General features: G+C 42.3%; 1 protein-coding gene across 1 annotated transcript in view; it reads right to left on the reverse strand.

The window, feature by feature from the left end:
- Nucleotides 1–15,796, reverse strand: part of tbc1d2 (TBC1 domain family, member 2) — a 175,744-nt gene that overhangs the window by 60,163 nt on the left and 99,785 nt on the right. The window contains exons 5-6 of the mRNA XM_051929904.1: nt 13,133–13,254; nt 11,341–11,528 (exon numbers count right to left, since the gene is read on the reverse strand). Coding sequence (XP_051785864.1) covers nt 11,341–11,528; nt 13,133–13,254 — 310 coding nt within the window. The remainder of the gene's footprint in view (nt 1–11,340; nt 11,529–13,132; nt 13,255–15,796) is intronic.

Raw genomic sequence — 15,796 nt, forward strand, 5'->3', positions numbered from 1 at the left:
ATGTTGATAACCCTTCGTGATGAAATTCTTCAATAAGATTTGGACTTCTTTAAATGGGAACTTAAAGTGAGGAAAACGTTAAAATGTATAAGAGGTGAGAGTACAGGAAGTGTGCCTGACAAAAGCATTCACACGAATGACAGTGGAGAGGACCGTGGTCTTGTTTGAAATTCTTTGAGAGGAGGGCGTGACTTGAAAAAAAATCTCAAGGCAAAAGCTTTGTCTCACAGGACTTGAAAAAAAATCTCTCTTCCAAAAAGTCTCGTCACGTCAAAGGATTGTTTTATATAATAGAGAGATATATCATCAAAAAGTCAAACCCTATTGTCCATTGGTGTTACTGAAAAATTCTGATATATAAATATTTTTATTTATATTTCAAACATAAAAGAAGATATTCTTATTATAAAAACATTGACATCACATTGGTTTTTCGTGGAAAGATGCATTTCTGGAAAGTTTCATTTGTAAAAATTTTGTGGACACTCAAGAACGCATGGGTCAGTCCTTATGAAATTTCATGAATAACTTGTACTTGTTAGTTTTTAAAGCAGATAGTAACAACAGCTAAATCCACTGCTCAGAAGTTCACAAAATGTGACAAACACATTTAGAAAGACTATTGTGAGTTTAGAGCTCAGTCCAAAGCTCGAACTTTGACCTTTTAACATTCAAAATTTTTTAATCGTGGCAGTCATGGCAACTAAAACCTTGATTTGCTTTTATGCCTATTTATTTATTTTTCCTACTTCAAGTTCTGAAGTTGACAACTTCAGTTTATGAGTTAGATGTGCACCAAGAGCATCCCAGGTGCATGATGGAAGCGAAGGGGGTTAGCTCTTTCATGCCTCTGATTTTGAATCAAGGAACACTCTTTATAATATACTAATTTCAAAAATTTGCAGAAAGCCATGTGATGGCCACAGATTTTTGCATTGGTAATGCCACATAAAGCATTGGCAGATCATAACAGGATTAAGCACTTCGTTGCCAAAGTCCAGCCTTAGTCCAATTCAATCACATTACAGTGCATCTGGAAAGTATTCCCAGCGCTTCATCACTTTGTCCACATTTTGTTATGTTACAGCCTTATTCCAAAATGGATTAAATTCATTTTTTTCCTCAGAATTCTACACACAACACCCCATAATGACAACGTGAAAAAGGTTTACTTGAGATTTTTGCAAATTTATTAAAAATAAAAAAACTGAGAAATCCCATGTCTATAAGTATTCACAGCCTTTGCTCAATACTTTGTCGATGCCCCTTTGGCAGGAATTACAGCCTCAAGTCTTTTTGAATATGATGCCACAAGCTTGGCACACCTATCCTTGGCCAGTTTGGCCCATTCCTCTTTGCAGCACCTCTCAAGCTCCATCAGGTTGGATGGGAAGCGTCGGTGCACAGCCATTTTAAGATCTCTCCAGAGATGTTCAATGGGATTCAAGTCTGAGCTCTGGCTGGGCCACTCAAGGACATTCACAGAGTTGTCCTGAAGCCACTCCTTTGATATCTTGGCTGTGTGCTTAGGGTCGTTGTCCTGCTGAAAAATGAACCGTCGCCCCAGTCTGAGGTCAAGAGCGCTCTGGAGCAGGTTTTCATCCAGGATGTCTCTGTACATTGCTGCAGTCATCTTTCCCTTTATCCTGACTAGTCTCACAGTTCCTACAGCTGAAAATCATCTCCACAGCATGATGCTGCTACCACCATGCTTCACTGTAGGGATGGTATTGGCCTGGTGATGAGAGGTGCCTGGTTTCCTCCAAACGTGACACCTGGCATTCACACCAAAGAGTTCAATCTTTGTCTCATTAGACCAGAGAATTTTCTTTCTCATGGTCTGAGAGTCCTTCAGGTACCTTTTGGCAAACTCCAGGCGGGCTGCCATGTGCCTTTTACTAAGGAGTGGCTTCCATCTGGCCACTCTACCATACAGGCCTGATTGGTGGATTGCTGCAGAGATGGTTGTCCTTCTGGAAGGTTCTGCTCTCTCCACAGAGGACCTCTGGAGCTCTGACAGAGTGACTATCGGGTTCTTGGTCACCTCCCTGACTAAGGCCCTTCTACCCCAATCGCTCAGTTTAGATGGCCGGCCAGCTCTAGTAAGAGTCCTGGTGGTTTCGAACTTCTTCCACTTGCGGATGATGGAGGCCACTGTGCTCATTGGGACCTTCAAAGCAGCAGACATTTTTCTGTAACCTTCCCCAGATTTGTGCCTCGAGACAATCCTGTCTTGGAGGTCTACAGACAATTCCTTTGACTTCATGCTTAGTTTGTGCTCTGACATGAACTGTCAACTGTGGGACCTTCTATAGACAGGTGTGTGCCTTTCCAAATCATGTCCAGTCAACTGAATTTACCACAGGTGGACTCCAATGAAGCTGGAGAAACATCTCAAGGATGATCGGGGGAAACAGGATGGACCTGAGCTCAATTTTGAGCTTCATGGCAAAGGCTGTGAATACTTATGGACATGTGCTTTCTCAATTTTTTTATTTTTAATAAATTTGCAAAAACCTGAAGTAAACTTTTTTCACGTTGTCATTATGGGGTGTTGTGTGTAGAATTCTGAGGAAAAAAATGAATTTAATCCATTTTGGAATAAGGCTGTAACATAACAAAATGTGGAGAAAGTGACACGCTGTGAATACTTTCCGGATGCACTGTAGTACCACTCAATTGATTCTACATCTTATCTGACATAAAATTCTGTTCAAAAGGTCTGGTAATCTGTAATCGCAAAATATGAATTTTATCAGCTTTGATAAAACTCTCAATTCAATACAATTTAGTTTATTTTTCTATAGCACTCTTCACCAAGTACAAGCTCACTGTGCTGTAACAAGTTTACAGGTAAATTTAATTTATTTTATTAATTTTTATTGTAATCATTCCATACAAATAGATCAATTTGTAACCAAACAAATTAAAGACAAATTAAACCCCACCCCTCAGAAGGAGAGCTTAGCTAAAGGAGAATTAGGGTTAGGGCTTTTTAATAAGACAACATTAAGCAAAGGAAAGGGAGAAATAATTATATATGTAAATAAGAGATGGAGAAGGGAATTAAATGCGGTAATAGTTATTTCTCTTATTCTAAAATAATATTGATCAGAATCTGTCAGGTTTTGAAAATATTTTGTACAGATCCTCTAACTGAGAATTAGATTTTTTCCAATTTCAAATAATATAAAACATTGGTTTCCCACTGACTTATCAGAGGAGAGTTAGGATTCTTCCAATTTAACAGAATAAGTCTGCGTGCCAAAAGTGTAGTGAATGCAATCACCATTTGCTTTAATTTATTACAAAATGATTACACACAAAGACACAGAAGTGTTTAAACAGAAAGGAAATCACAATAGATTAAAAATAATTATCATAAATGGAACCTAACAATATCTGTCCACTAATTAATTGTTGAGCTATGGTCAGATGATGGTGTAGGAGAGGAAAACAAAAACTCCAGTAAGCAGCATCCCCGAAGACAATAAACACCTGGAGGTCCCCGATTAGTTACAACATACAACGTCAGACACCACGCTGTTTGTAATCTTAAAACTAAGTTATACACACACTCATTAAGCTTTGTGGCTCCTACTGAAAGGCACTGAACTGTCTGGCTTTGCCCACAAGCTCTCATCATATTATTCTTATCTTGTCTGAAGACCCATCTCCTTTTTCTCCAGTAAATTAGATCTATTATTTCTTTTACTACAGACTTTATTGAAATAATGTTGATGTTCCTGTGCTGTCTATCAGTCATTAATATAAATGCACTAACTTGTCTATTCATAAGTATGTCCCTGTCATTTACCTTATATGCTATTGATTTTGTGATCTTACATTGTAATAATGTTGTCTGTAAAAAGTGATATGTGAAATGACTTTATTGTCCTTGTTTGATTTATACAGAAAATGTAACTGCTTCTGTGTATCTTTTAGCTTAGTCTGACCTCCAGTATCAATCTTCTTCTTGTTCTTCTTCTTTCGGCTGCTCTCATTTAGGGGTTGCCACAGTAGATCATCCGTCTCCATCTATCCCTGTCTTTTACATCATTTTCTGCCACACCGACTGCCTTCGTGTCCTCCCCTCACCACATCCATAAACCTCCTCTTTGGCCTTCCTTTTTTCCATTTGCCTGGCAGTTCCATCCTCAGCATGCTTTTCCTGATGTACCCCGCATCACTCTTCTGCACGTGCATAAATCATCTCAATCTGTCCTCTCTCATGTGGTCACAAAACTGTTGTACCCGTGTTGTCCCGGTTATATACTCATTCCTAATCTTGTCTAACCTCGTTACTCCAAGCAAAAATCATAGCATCTTCCAGCCCTGCCTCCTGTCTTTTCATCAGTGCCACCGTCTCCAAACCATACAACACAGCTGGTCTCACTATCATTTTACAGCTTTTCCCTTTCACTCTTGCAGGTACTCCTCTATAATAATAATAATAGGTTACATTTATTGAGCGCCTTTCACAAACCCAAGGTCGCTTTACATACAGAGAAAAAAAAAATTACACAGATGATTAAAGTTCGTAGAAGAGGAAAGTTTTGAGTTGCGATTTAAAAGTGCAGAAACAGGAGTAATCTCGAAGAGGCTGAGGAAGAGAGTTCCAGAGTTGAGGTGCTATAGTACCGAAGGACCTGCCTCCTAAGGTGGAGAGTCTGGTGCGTGGGACAGTAAGGAGATTACTGCTCGAGGACCTGAGAGAGCGACAAGGAGTGTAAGGAGCTGAGTGAGGTAGAGGGGGGCAAGGTTATGTAGGGCTTTGAAGGTGAGAAGCAGAATCTTGAATTTAATCCTTGATGGAACCGGTAACCAGTGAAGCTGGGAGAGAACTGGAGAGATGTGAGAAAAACGCTTTGTGTGGGTGAGGACTGTAGCTGCAGAGTTCTGAATATACGGTAGCTTCTGTATAGATTTTGCAGGGAGGCCAATGAAGAGGGAATTACAGTAATCAATACGAGACATTATGAAACAATGAACCACAAGTTTGAGCATCAGACAAGGACAGAAATGGACGGAGGCGGGCAATGTTACGGAGATGATTGAATGAAATTTTGGAAAGAGACCTAATGCGTAACTCAAAGTTAAGTGATGAATCAAACAAAACACCAAGATTTCTGACAACAGGAGCAGGTTTGACAAGTGGACCATCAACAGAAACAGAGAAATTGAATGCCTTAGAAAGCTGGGATTTTGGACCTACCAGTAACACTTCAGTTTTATTGGCATTAAGTTTGAGAAAGTGATTTTCCATCCATAGCTTAAGATCAGTGATGCATTCAGTGAGTGTGCTAGGAGGCGACTGCCACTCTTCTCCACCCAGTCCACCCTGCCTGCACTCTCTTCTTCATCTTCTTAAACCTCTCTTCTTCACATGATGTTACTTTCGACTATTGGACTCAAGTATTTAAAGTCATCCACCATCACCACCTCTGCTTTTTGCGGTCGCACCCTTCCACTACCTTCCCTCTCATTCACACACATGTACTCCATCTTACAATACTGACTTTCAATCCCCTACTCTCCAGTGCGTACCTCCACCTCTCGAGGTTCGTCTCAACCTGTTGTCTACTCTCAATACGGATCATAATGTCATCCACAAACATCATAGTCCACAATGACTTATGCCTGACCTCCATTGTCAATATATAAAGAAAATTGCCGAGGTGCCTGTTGCAGACTGGTAATACGATAATCTTTCTATATAATATGCTACCGTGGCTGTCCATTTGTCTGTCCAGGATTTTAAATCACCTGTAGCTCACAAACTGTTTGACCTATTGACCTGAAATTCGGTACACATGCAATATGTGATGTCTACTATCCACTTTCGGGGTGATGATTGACCTCCAAGGTTATTCCTGTTTTTATTTTAATTGTATTTTTTTGTAGAATCAACTCCAGGCAGCGGACAGCAGGGCAGCCGTATGGCGCATGCATACAGGCGCCATTCTCATCCCGCCCACCTTCTGCCAGCTTAAGTGTAAAATTAAAGAAAACGTAAGTAATTGCAATACAAAAACAGACTTAATCAGTTTTAACGTGAAAAGATGCCAACAAAAGAAGAGAAGAAGCGGGCTGCTAGGGTGGAGAAAAGAAGAACTGCTCAGGAAGCAGTAAGCGCATCAACCTCTGAGCAAGCGAATGCTAAACGTACAGAGAAAGAGGAGGAAAACTGTAAGTCAAGTGTATTCACTGAGCGTTATCGTGCAGTGCGCTGTTACTGGTTATAAAATGTTTGCTCTCTCTTGCCCTATGTGTACCTTTAGTAACTTTGGAACTTTTGATCTAAACTAAATTAGAAGAATCAGAATATCTTTATTGTCACTGTAACAAATACAACAAAGTTAGGTGCAGTCCCTGCAGTGTCAAAATATAAATAAATATAATTACAAAAGGATAGGAAAGGATAAGAAGAAATAAGGTAGAACACAAACATCTATATATATAATTCACTAAAGCAGCTGACCATGGGCAGGTAAGACGCAAGACAGTGCCCCGCCTGCCAACTCACCGAGCCCCGCCCACCAACTCTAAGACCATGGGATACGACGACAACTCACAGAGCCATGCCCACCAACTCTAAGAATTCACTAAGTCCATGGCAAGCAAGACGCACGCAAGACAGAGCCCCATCCAACAACAATTCACTAAGCAGCCAACCATGGCACACGCACGACAGAGCCACGGCCGCCAACAATTCGAGCGAGAGCGAAAGCATTTGCCAAGAATGTTTTCATTAAGAACGAAAGTCGGAGGTTCGAAGACGATCACATACCGTCGTAGTTCAGACCATAAATGACGCCGACTGGCGATTCGGCAGCATTACTCCCATGACCCGCCGGGCAGCCAACAGGGTAACCAAAGTCTTTGGGTTCCGGGGGGAGTATGGTTGCAAAGCTGAAACTTAAAGGAATTGATGGAAGGACACCACCAGGTGTGGAGCCTTTCACTTAATTTGACTCAACACGGGAAATCTCACCTGGCCTGGACATGGAGAGGATTGACAGATTGATAGCTCTTTCTCGATTCTGTGGGTGGTGGTGCATGGCCGTTCTTAGTTGGTGGACCGATTTGGCTGGTTAATTCCAATAATGAACGAGACTCCCTCCTGCTAAATAGTTACGTGACCCCCGAGCAGTCGGCGTCCAACTTCTTAGAGGGACGTGAGATTGAGCAATAACAGGTCTGTGATGCCCTCGGATTGTCCGGTACTGCACGCGCACTACACTGAATGGATCAACGTGTGTCTACCCGGCGCCAAGAGGCGTGGGTAAGCCGTTGAACCCTATTCGTGATGGAGACCGGGGCTTGCAATTGTTCCCCACGAACGAGGAATTCCCAGTAAGTGTGGGTATACACTCGCACTCATTAAGTCCCTGCCCTTTGTACACACCCCCCCTCACTACTACTATGGTCGGGTGACTTGGTGGATTATATATAGAAAGGCAGCCAGAACCGCAAAGACGTGACTCACAGGTGCATGTGGACTGTACACAGACAAAAGTGACTCAGGTGAGGAGTTGGGGGCGGGCACATGAGCAGGCAGTGCGTTCTGAACGATGACTAAGAGATGACTAAGAAATCAGCAGACTAGAATGGCGGGGGGGCCGGGACGGAGGGGGCGGAATGGGCGTCCTTCCCCTCTCCCCTCGTTCCGCCCTCCGCGCCCGAGCGCCATCCTGCCCCGTCCCTCGCTCTGGGAGGTGGAGGCGCGACGGCGGTCCTCCAGTTTTTAGTCACAGACAATTGTATGTTGCCCTCTCCAGAGTTCCATCTTTTCATTCACCTACAGTCGTATCCTTAAACCCACCCCATTTGGAGAACTGTGTCTTTCAGGAAGTGTTCACCCATCAATACATAATTATGCACCGTAGCTAGTTCAACAAAATACCTTATTGCACAAGAAAAACTATTGCACAAGATGTCATCTATTGCACTGTTGCAATGGAGGTGATTAGGTGGCATTCGGTGCCCTAATAGCAACAGGGTAGAAACTGCTATTCAGTATATTAGTCTTTGTTTTGATGTTCTTCTATCAGGGGTGGCGAACTCCACTGGAGGGCTGCAGTGGCTACAGGTTTTCATTCTAACCCTTTTCCTAATCAGTGACCAGTTTTCACTGCTAATTAACTTTTTCCCCCATCACTTTAATAGCTCTGTTAGAAGAGTTCAGCACTCTGAATTGACTCCTTTCTTCATTAAATGACAGCCAAGCAGAAATGAGATGTGAAACGAGCTAACAGATGACCAGCTAAACTGGGGCTTCAGACGCCAACCAATTTCACTCCAACCAGTTGCTCTCATTGTGCAATAGCAGACATTTTCTAAGAGCACTGCTAAAATGTTTTAGGGACCTGAGCAAATCAGCCTTCCTGAGACCTTCATCTTTGTTTATTTTCAGATATTGTATGATGGTCACAGTTTGCTGGTCATGTTTTGGCTCATTTTGTATCTCATTATTGTATTGCTAAGGGAGAAAGAAACAATTAAGGGGTCTGTGTCTTCAAGAGCAAGTCAATTAAAATTCATTTAAAAGAAGTCGATCTCGCAGATAAGTCGAGTGTATTTTTAAGCCGAAAATTACGAAATTTGTTATGACCCGCGTATAAGTCGAGGGTAAAACTTGACAGCTATCAGAGATAGAGGGTGACAATCAGCTGTTAATGGCGACAAATCTCACTGTCACGTCACAGGCATTAACTCTGTGCTTGGAGAAATGCTAGACTCGTTGACTCGGCAACTAATCCTTGCGTGTGCGTGAGTTGCGAAATGTAAACAAATATAAACAAAGGCAAGATGGCATCGATATGTCACAAGGGAGCGAAGCGAGTGCAGAAAAGAAAACACTCGGCAGACGATGTTTCGCACATTATCGCTAAGTCAGACTCTGATTTTTCAGAATCAGATTTTATTGACAGTGATCAGGAATCGAGCAAGAGAGTGAGAAGCCGGCATCAGCTGATCGGACACCAGCCGATGCCGCGCCAGCTGATCGGCTGCCAGCTGAACGCATTCGCACCTATGGCAAGGTTCGCGTGGGAGGAATACCCAGACATTGATCCGTGGGAGCCGAACTGGCTACCGGACTTCACAAGACAGCATGGCTTGCTGTTGGACACGACAGATCACCCGCTGCTGGACTACTGCAGGCTGCTCTCTCCTGATGCTGCTTTTCAGCTACTGTCAGACGAGACAAACAGGTAGGCAGAGAAATTTTTTGAATCGCGGGCTGCGCTTGCATCGCATTGATAGTGTGCGTTGCCTTGGTTCTTTTGATTCCAAATCTGGTTGCACGTGGCAGCTAATGGTATGTTTGTTATCCAAAACCTGCAAAAGCTAATGCTCAAATTCAAGTATTTCACAGTTTAAAGAATTATTTAATGAAATTAGAAAAAAGCTAGCTAATTAGCAATAGTATTGCTGGCTTATAATTATTTCAAAGACCATGGGAAACGGCAGATGACCGGTGACTTAACACCGTGAAGCGTTGAGTGTACAATGTCATTACCCAAATTCTATGGACAATTGTGTTGCCCCGCGGATAAGTCGACCCTGTTTTTTTGAATGAATTTTAAGGCATAAATATTTCGACTTATATGCGAGTATCTAAGGTAATTAGCAGCAAAATCAGGTCACTAATTAAGAAAAGGGTTAGAATGAAAACCTGCAGCCACTACGGCCCTCCAGAACCTGAGTTTGAGACCACTGACCTAGACCATTATCACTTTGTATAGATTCTGGTTGTGCGATACTACTCTTTCACCTGCTGTTCAAAATTGTTAGTTTCATAAACCACTCTAGAAAGTCCTGGTGTGGCTGTAAACATTTGCACAACTGTTTTTAGTAATGGATTAGGACTTTGCTGCTGGAACAGCTTCCAGAGTCCCATAACCTCAAACGTAACAAGACAGAGAAGATCTCAAACTAAAGTGAGCTCAACATGGGTGTTCAATCAGTTACTCACTATAAAATTTCACTGGTCGACAAAAAAATATTTTTCTTTGCTACTGGGAACTTCAGTAGCAGGACTATAGCAGAGGACTATTTCATTTTTGTTAGGTAGAATGCCCAGAGGGGACTGGGTGGTCTTGTGGCCTGGAACCCCTGCAGATTTTATTTTTTTCTCCAGCTGTCTGGAGTTATTTTTTGTTTTTTCTGTCCTCCCTGGCCATCGGACCTTACTCTTATTCTATGTTAACTAATGTTGTCTTATTTTAATTTCTTACTTTGTCTTTTATTTTTCGTTTCTTCATTATGTAAAGCACTTTGAGCTACTTTTTTGTATGAAAATGTGCTATATAAATAAATGTTGTTGTTGTTCAGAGCATCTCTTTATTAAGTTTTTTACACTGATTTCAAATATGAAATGGGAATTAAGCTAGCACATCAGGTTTTTGAATTACACATCATTGACGTTTTGACACTTTTGAATATCAATATATCAACATGACATCTGGAGTTTTGACTCTGTCCCACCAAAATTGGTTTAATGTGCTTATTCTGAAAACAAACCAGAAGATGATACCAGAGACACGTTAAAGCATACTTATGTCAATTTACCTCAATATAAAAGTGAGGTCAGCATGCCCCAAAATGTTGGAGGCACTCGCTTTTGTGCTTGTACTGCACATCTGTCTCTCTTTGCAAGAACCAACAGTAGTCACCCATCGTGCTTGGAGTAAATTTTCCCCGATATCAGTTTTCCATCACCTTTATATCTGGATGAAATCTTTCCCCATACTCATCTCTGACATCGCTTAGATTTGGTGGAAAAAAGTCGAGATGAAAATGTAAAAAATGCGTCTTCAGTGACATTCTGACTCCCGTAAGCTAATATACTTTCAGCAGGTTCTCCACAAGCTCAGTATAATTCTGTGCTCTGTGACTGTCAAGAAAATCCTGGACAACCCGCACGAATGAGGGTGCTGATTCAGTGGGCTTCAGTTTCCTTTTGAACTCATCATCAAGCATCAGTTCACGGATTTCAGGGCCAACAAAAACACCTTCCTTGATTCTGGCTTCACTTTTCTCGAGACCAAACTTATGTCTTAAAGCTCAAAGGCATCACCTTTACTGTCTAGTCACCCTAGTTGTCCAAGACCTGGAACATCATAACTAAAAAATGGGACGTGCTGGACGAAAACGGTTTTCAGATTTGGAGTCAGCAAGTGAAATTTGTTAAAGTACAGGTGAAAGAATCCCACTAGCAAAATGCTAGTTGACCAGTGATATTAATAAAAATAACCTAACAATAAAAATAATCATGTGAAACAGAAAGCAGAAATTTCAATGTGCAGTTTCTTCTTATAATGCTTCATTCTTTACCTTTTGTGCCTTTAACTCTTCTGTAAGAGTTAAGACCTCCAGTTGAAGTCGGGCTGTATTTTCACCATTGGTACACTCTTTCCCCAGCATCTTTTCCAGTGACGGAACAAGCGTTAATCTCTTCTCCTTCTTCTGATTTATTAATGTGGACTTTTCAGCCTTGAGGTCTTGAGAAGAGTTAGAATTGTCTAAAATTAAAAGGTCAAAAAAAAAAAAAAAAATGACGAGAGACACACACATGCAGTATTGTGTTCTACAATTTGCACAGTTCACACTTTCTTTTATTCCTAATTTCACACATCTTTTTTTTCTGGATTAAATCAATTGTTATTTAATTTTATTGAAAGATACTGTTTTCATTAAAAGACCACTTTTGTCTGACTGCCACTGTATGCCTGAGTGTGTGCTGGTCTGTAAGTGTGTTTGTTCCTTGAATAAATTTGCTATTTGTTGTTGGCCGCTACGCCCTTGTGCCCAATACTACTGAATAGGCTCTAACCTATGAGCATGGCAAATATAAGCCCCACTCTCAATTTTTAGAGACATGGTGTAAAAGGTTCACTTTACATACATTATGTACTGTATATGAAGTGTTTTCTTGCTATTATTACATACTGGATTGATATTTTTAATCTTCTCTTCTTCTTTCGGCTGCTCCCATTAGGGGTTGCCACAGTGGATCATTTTCTTCCATCTCTTTCTGTCCTCTGCATCTTGTTCTGTTACACCCATCACCTGCATGTCCTCTCTCACCACCTTCTCATTGGCCTTCCTCTTTTCCTCTTCCCTGACAGCTCTATCCTTAGCATCCTTCTCCCAATATACCCAGCATCTCTCCTCTGCACATGTCCAAACCAACGCAATCTCGCCTCTCTGACTTTGTCTCCCAACCGTCCCACCTGAGCTGACCATCAAATGTCCTCATTTCTAATCCTGTCCATCCTCGTCACACCCAATGCAAATCTTAGCATCTTTAACTCTGCCACCTCCAGCTCTGTCTCCTGCTTTCTGGTCAGTGCCACCATCTCCAAACCATATAACATAGCTGGTCTCACTGCCGTCCTGTAAACCTTCCCTTTCACTCTTGCTGATACCCGTCTGTCACCAATCACTCCTGACACTCTTCTCCACCCACTCCATCCTGCCTGCACTCTCTTCTTTACTTCTCTTCCACAATCCCCATTACTCTGTACTGTTGATCCCAAGTATTTAAACTCATCCACCTTCGCCAACTCTACTCCCTGCATCCTCACCATTCCACTGACCTCCCTCTCATTCACACACATGTATTCTGTCCTGTTCCTATTGACCTTCATTCCTCTCCTCTCCAGAGCATATCTCCACCTCTCCAGGGTCTCCTGAACCTGCTCCCTACTATCGCTACATATCACAATGTCATCAGCAAACATCACAGTCCACGGGGACTCCTGTCTGATCTCGTCTGTCAACCTGTCCATCACCACTGCAAATAAGAAAGGGCTTATAGTCGATCCCTGATGTAATCCCACCTCCATCACTCCTACCACAGACCTCACCACGGTCTTCCCTCATACATATCCTGTACAACTCTCACATACTTCTCTGCCACTCCCGACTTCCTCATCCAATACCACAGCTCCTCTCCTCACCCTGTCATTTGCTTTCTCCAGGTCCACAAAGACGCAATGCAACTCCTTCTGGCCTTCTCGAAACTTCTCCATCAACATCCTCATATATTTTTAATGATCATCTTATAAGACCGCAATACACAATTGCTATTTACCAACTTATGTACATCATTAAAAGCAAATACCTGATACTGACTTCATTGGAACATCTTTACTTTGGCCACCAACGCCCTGCTGTGGGTCTTCAGGTTGGAGCACACAGCGCTCCTGCAGAGACTTACTGCTACAAATACTAAGGACAGTGTTCCTGTTGGAATAAAGAAGTTTAGTCATCACCTACAAGCTGTATTTTTTACAGTTCTAAAATTGTTTTAATATTTCATGATCTATAACAGGGGTGTCAAACATGAGGCCCACAGGCTGAACCTTCCCTCTTTAACCTTTTTAATGTAGCCTGCTTTTATCAATATTAAAAAAAAAAAACATATTACATATGACTGTTAGCTTCCTGAAAACCTCCTTTAACATGCTGTTATGTACAGATTCTGTCTGTTTATAATTTCCATTTACACCTGGCACTAAAATGTGCCTCCTTTATCTGTGAATTACAGCTCACCACAGCAACTAAAGTGTAGTTAGAATGGATACGGACTGCTCCTAATGGCACAACAAAAAAAAAAGGAAAAAGAAGATGCCATGCCACACAGCCATAAGGAACTTTAGTGTTATAGCATGATGTCAAATATGTGATGAATATGGAAATGTGACCCATGCTGCCTTTTTAAAGCTGCAAAGATGACAGGTCTGGCCACCCTCTGCTGCTTACCTGTTTGCCGCAGCTGCCCTACAACATTTTTTAGTCTTCTCCGCTGACTTGATTGTTGTATATTTGTAGAAGGGCGGCAAGGTGGCGCAGTGGTAGAGCTGCTGTCTCGCAGTTAGGAGACCCAGGTTCGCTTCCCAGGTCCTCCGTGCGTGGAGTTTGCATGTTCTCTCCATGTCTGCGTGGGTTTCCTCCGGGTGCTCCGGTTTCCTCCCACAGTCCAAAGACATGCAGGTTAGGTGGATTGGCGATTCTAAATTGGCCTTAGTGTGTGCTTGGTGTGTGGGTGTGTTTGTGTGTGTCCTGTGGTGGGTTGGCACCCTGCCCGGGATTGGTTCCTGCCTTGTGCCCTATGTTGGCTGGGATTGGCTCCAGCAGACCCCCCGTGACCTTGTGTTCGGATTCAGCGGGTTGGAAAATGGATGGATGGATGGATATTTGTAGAAAACGCATTTGCATTTCTGCGTGTGTTAAATGCGATTGCTATCCGTTTCTAACCAACTCGGATTGTGGTCTGTGTAATCCACATCAGCACATTTACTCCTGTTTTTGAATGTTTTAAATTGTGTGAGATATGCCCGGACCACATCTTTATAAAAAAAGGCACACGTTTATTAATATCCAAACACAGTCCCGCACAGCACACTGTGCGCCCAGCACCAATCACCCCTACTCCGGGCTTCTCTCTCACTGTCCGTGGGCCGCCTTTCCTCTCTCCACGGGAGCCTCGTCCTGCTTCCGCTCCCTGATTGTAGGGAAGTGGCTCCTTTTATAGTGACCTGGATGGGCTCCAAGTGCTCCATCTGACGACACTTCCCGGTGTGGCGGAAATGTCAGGAGAGCACCCGGAAGCACTCCGGGCGTCCCTGGAAGGATCATCCTCCATGTTCCCAGGTGTGGCGGAAGTAAATGTTTCTCGGGCTCTCTGAGACTCGGGGCGCCTCCTGGCAGTGGCCACGGGCCCCAATGGGCTTGAGCCTCCTTGCTCCTCTCCCGTGGTCCTCTCCAGATCCAGGGCGGTTGACCCCTTGTGGCCCGGAGGACGAATACGCCACCTCCCGGTCCTTCCAGGCGTCCCGGCTGGGTCTGTCCCCCAGCCACTTGTGACAACTGCCAGAACTTTGTTCCTTTTTTTTTTGTAATTTTCAGTTCTAACTTTGACATTGATGAAGATTTAGGATACTTATTTTTCTTTCCATTTCTTCCTTTTTTTAAGGACAATGCATAGCATTGCAAATGCTATTATAGGGAACAGAAATACTAAAAGGCTAGATTTCTGGTCAGCAAACACGTTACAACCTTAGCAATTCTTGATTTTCATATTTAATATTATATGCAGTATATTACTCCTTTTTTATATGATTAGTAATATTCTATATTAATGTTAACATAAATAATTTTTAAATAAATGAAAATGATAGAAAAACCCGATCATGCAATGGTTAAGTTTACAAAGATGAAGACAAGAAAAAAAGTTTTGAATTTTTTTTATAACTGTAAAGAACTTCAAACGTGTTAATACTACTACTTACTTTTTAACACTGGTGTTCTCTTTGTAAAATAGAAATAATTCACTTTACATTGTTATATATCCTTATATTATTACGCTCGTGTCCATCCGTGCCCGATATAAACAACGGTTGCCACATCTACTCTATCCCTCCACAACAACAGCGATGTTCCTGGCAGAGTTTTGGTCTTCGGCTTATCTTCAAGTCTTCACTTCTTTAATGTGACCAATTCTCGACTGCGGTATTTGACTCTTTATTCGGTGCATACTTTGTTACTGACTGAAACTGCATTATGACACTACCATTTTACGCCTCCTCTTTCCTTCACTTCAACGTAAGCCTCCCGATAAAATGGAAAGGCACATTCAGCGTAGTGGCAACCAACAGAAACGGTCTCGCCGGCCTACATACTCACACAAATGCACAGAAGCAGAAACATCGACATCACGCCAGACCAACCAGCACAGGCGAGATACCTTAGAACAACAAAGACAACTGAGAAAGAAAAAAAACAT

The sequence above is a fragment of the Erpetoichthys calabaricus genome, chromosome 7 (assembly GCF_900747795.2).
Source record: "Erpetoichthys calabaricus chromosome 7, fErpCal1.3, whole genome shotgun sequence".
In the NCBI taxonomy this organism is placed as follows: domain Eukaryota; kingdom Metazoa; phylum Chordata; class Cladistia; order Polypteriformes; family Polypteridae; genus Erpetoichthys; species Erpetoichthys calabaricus.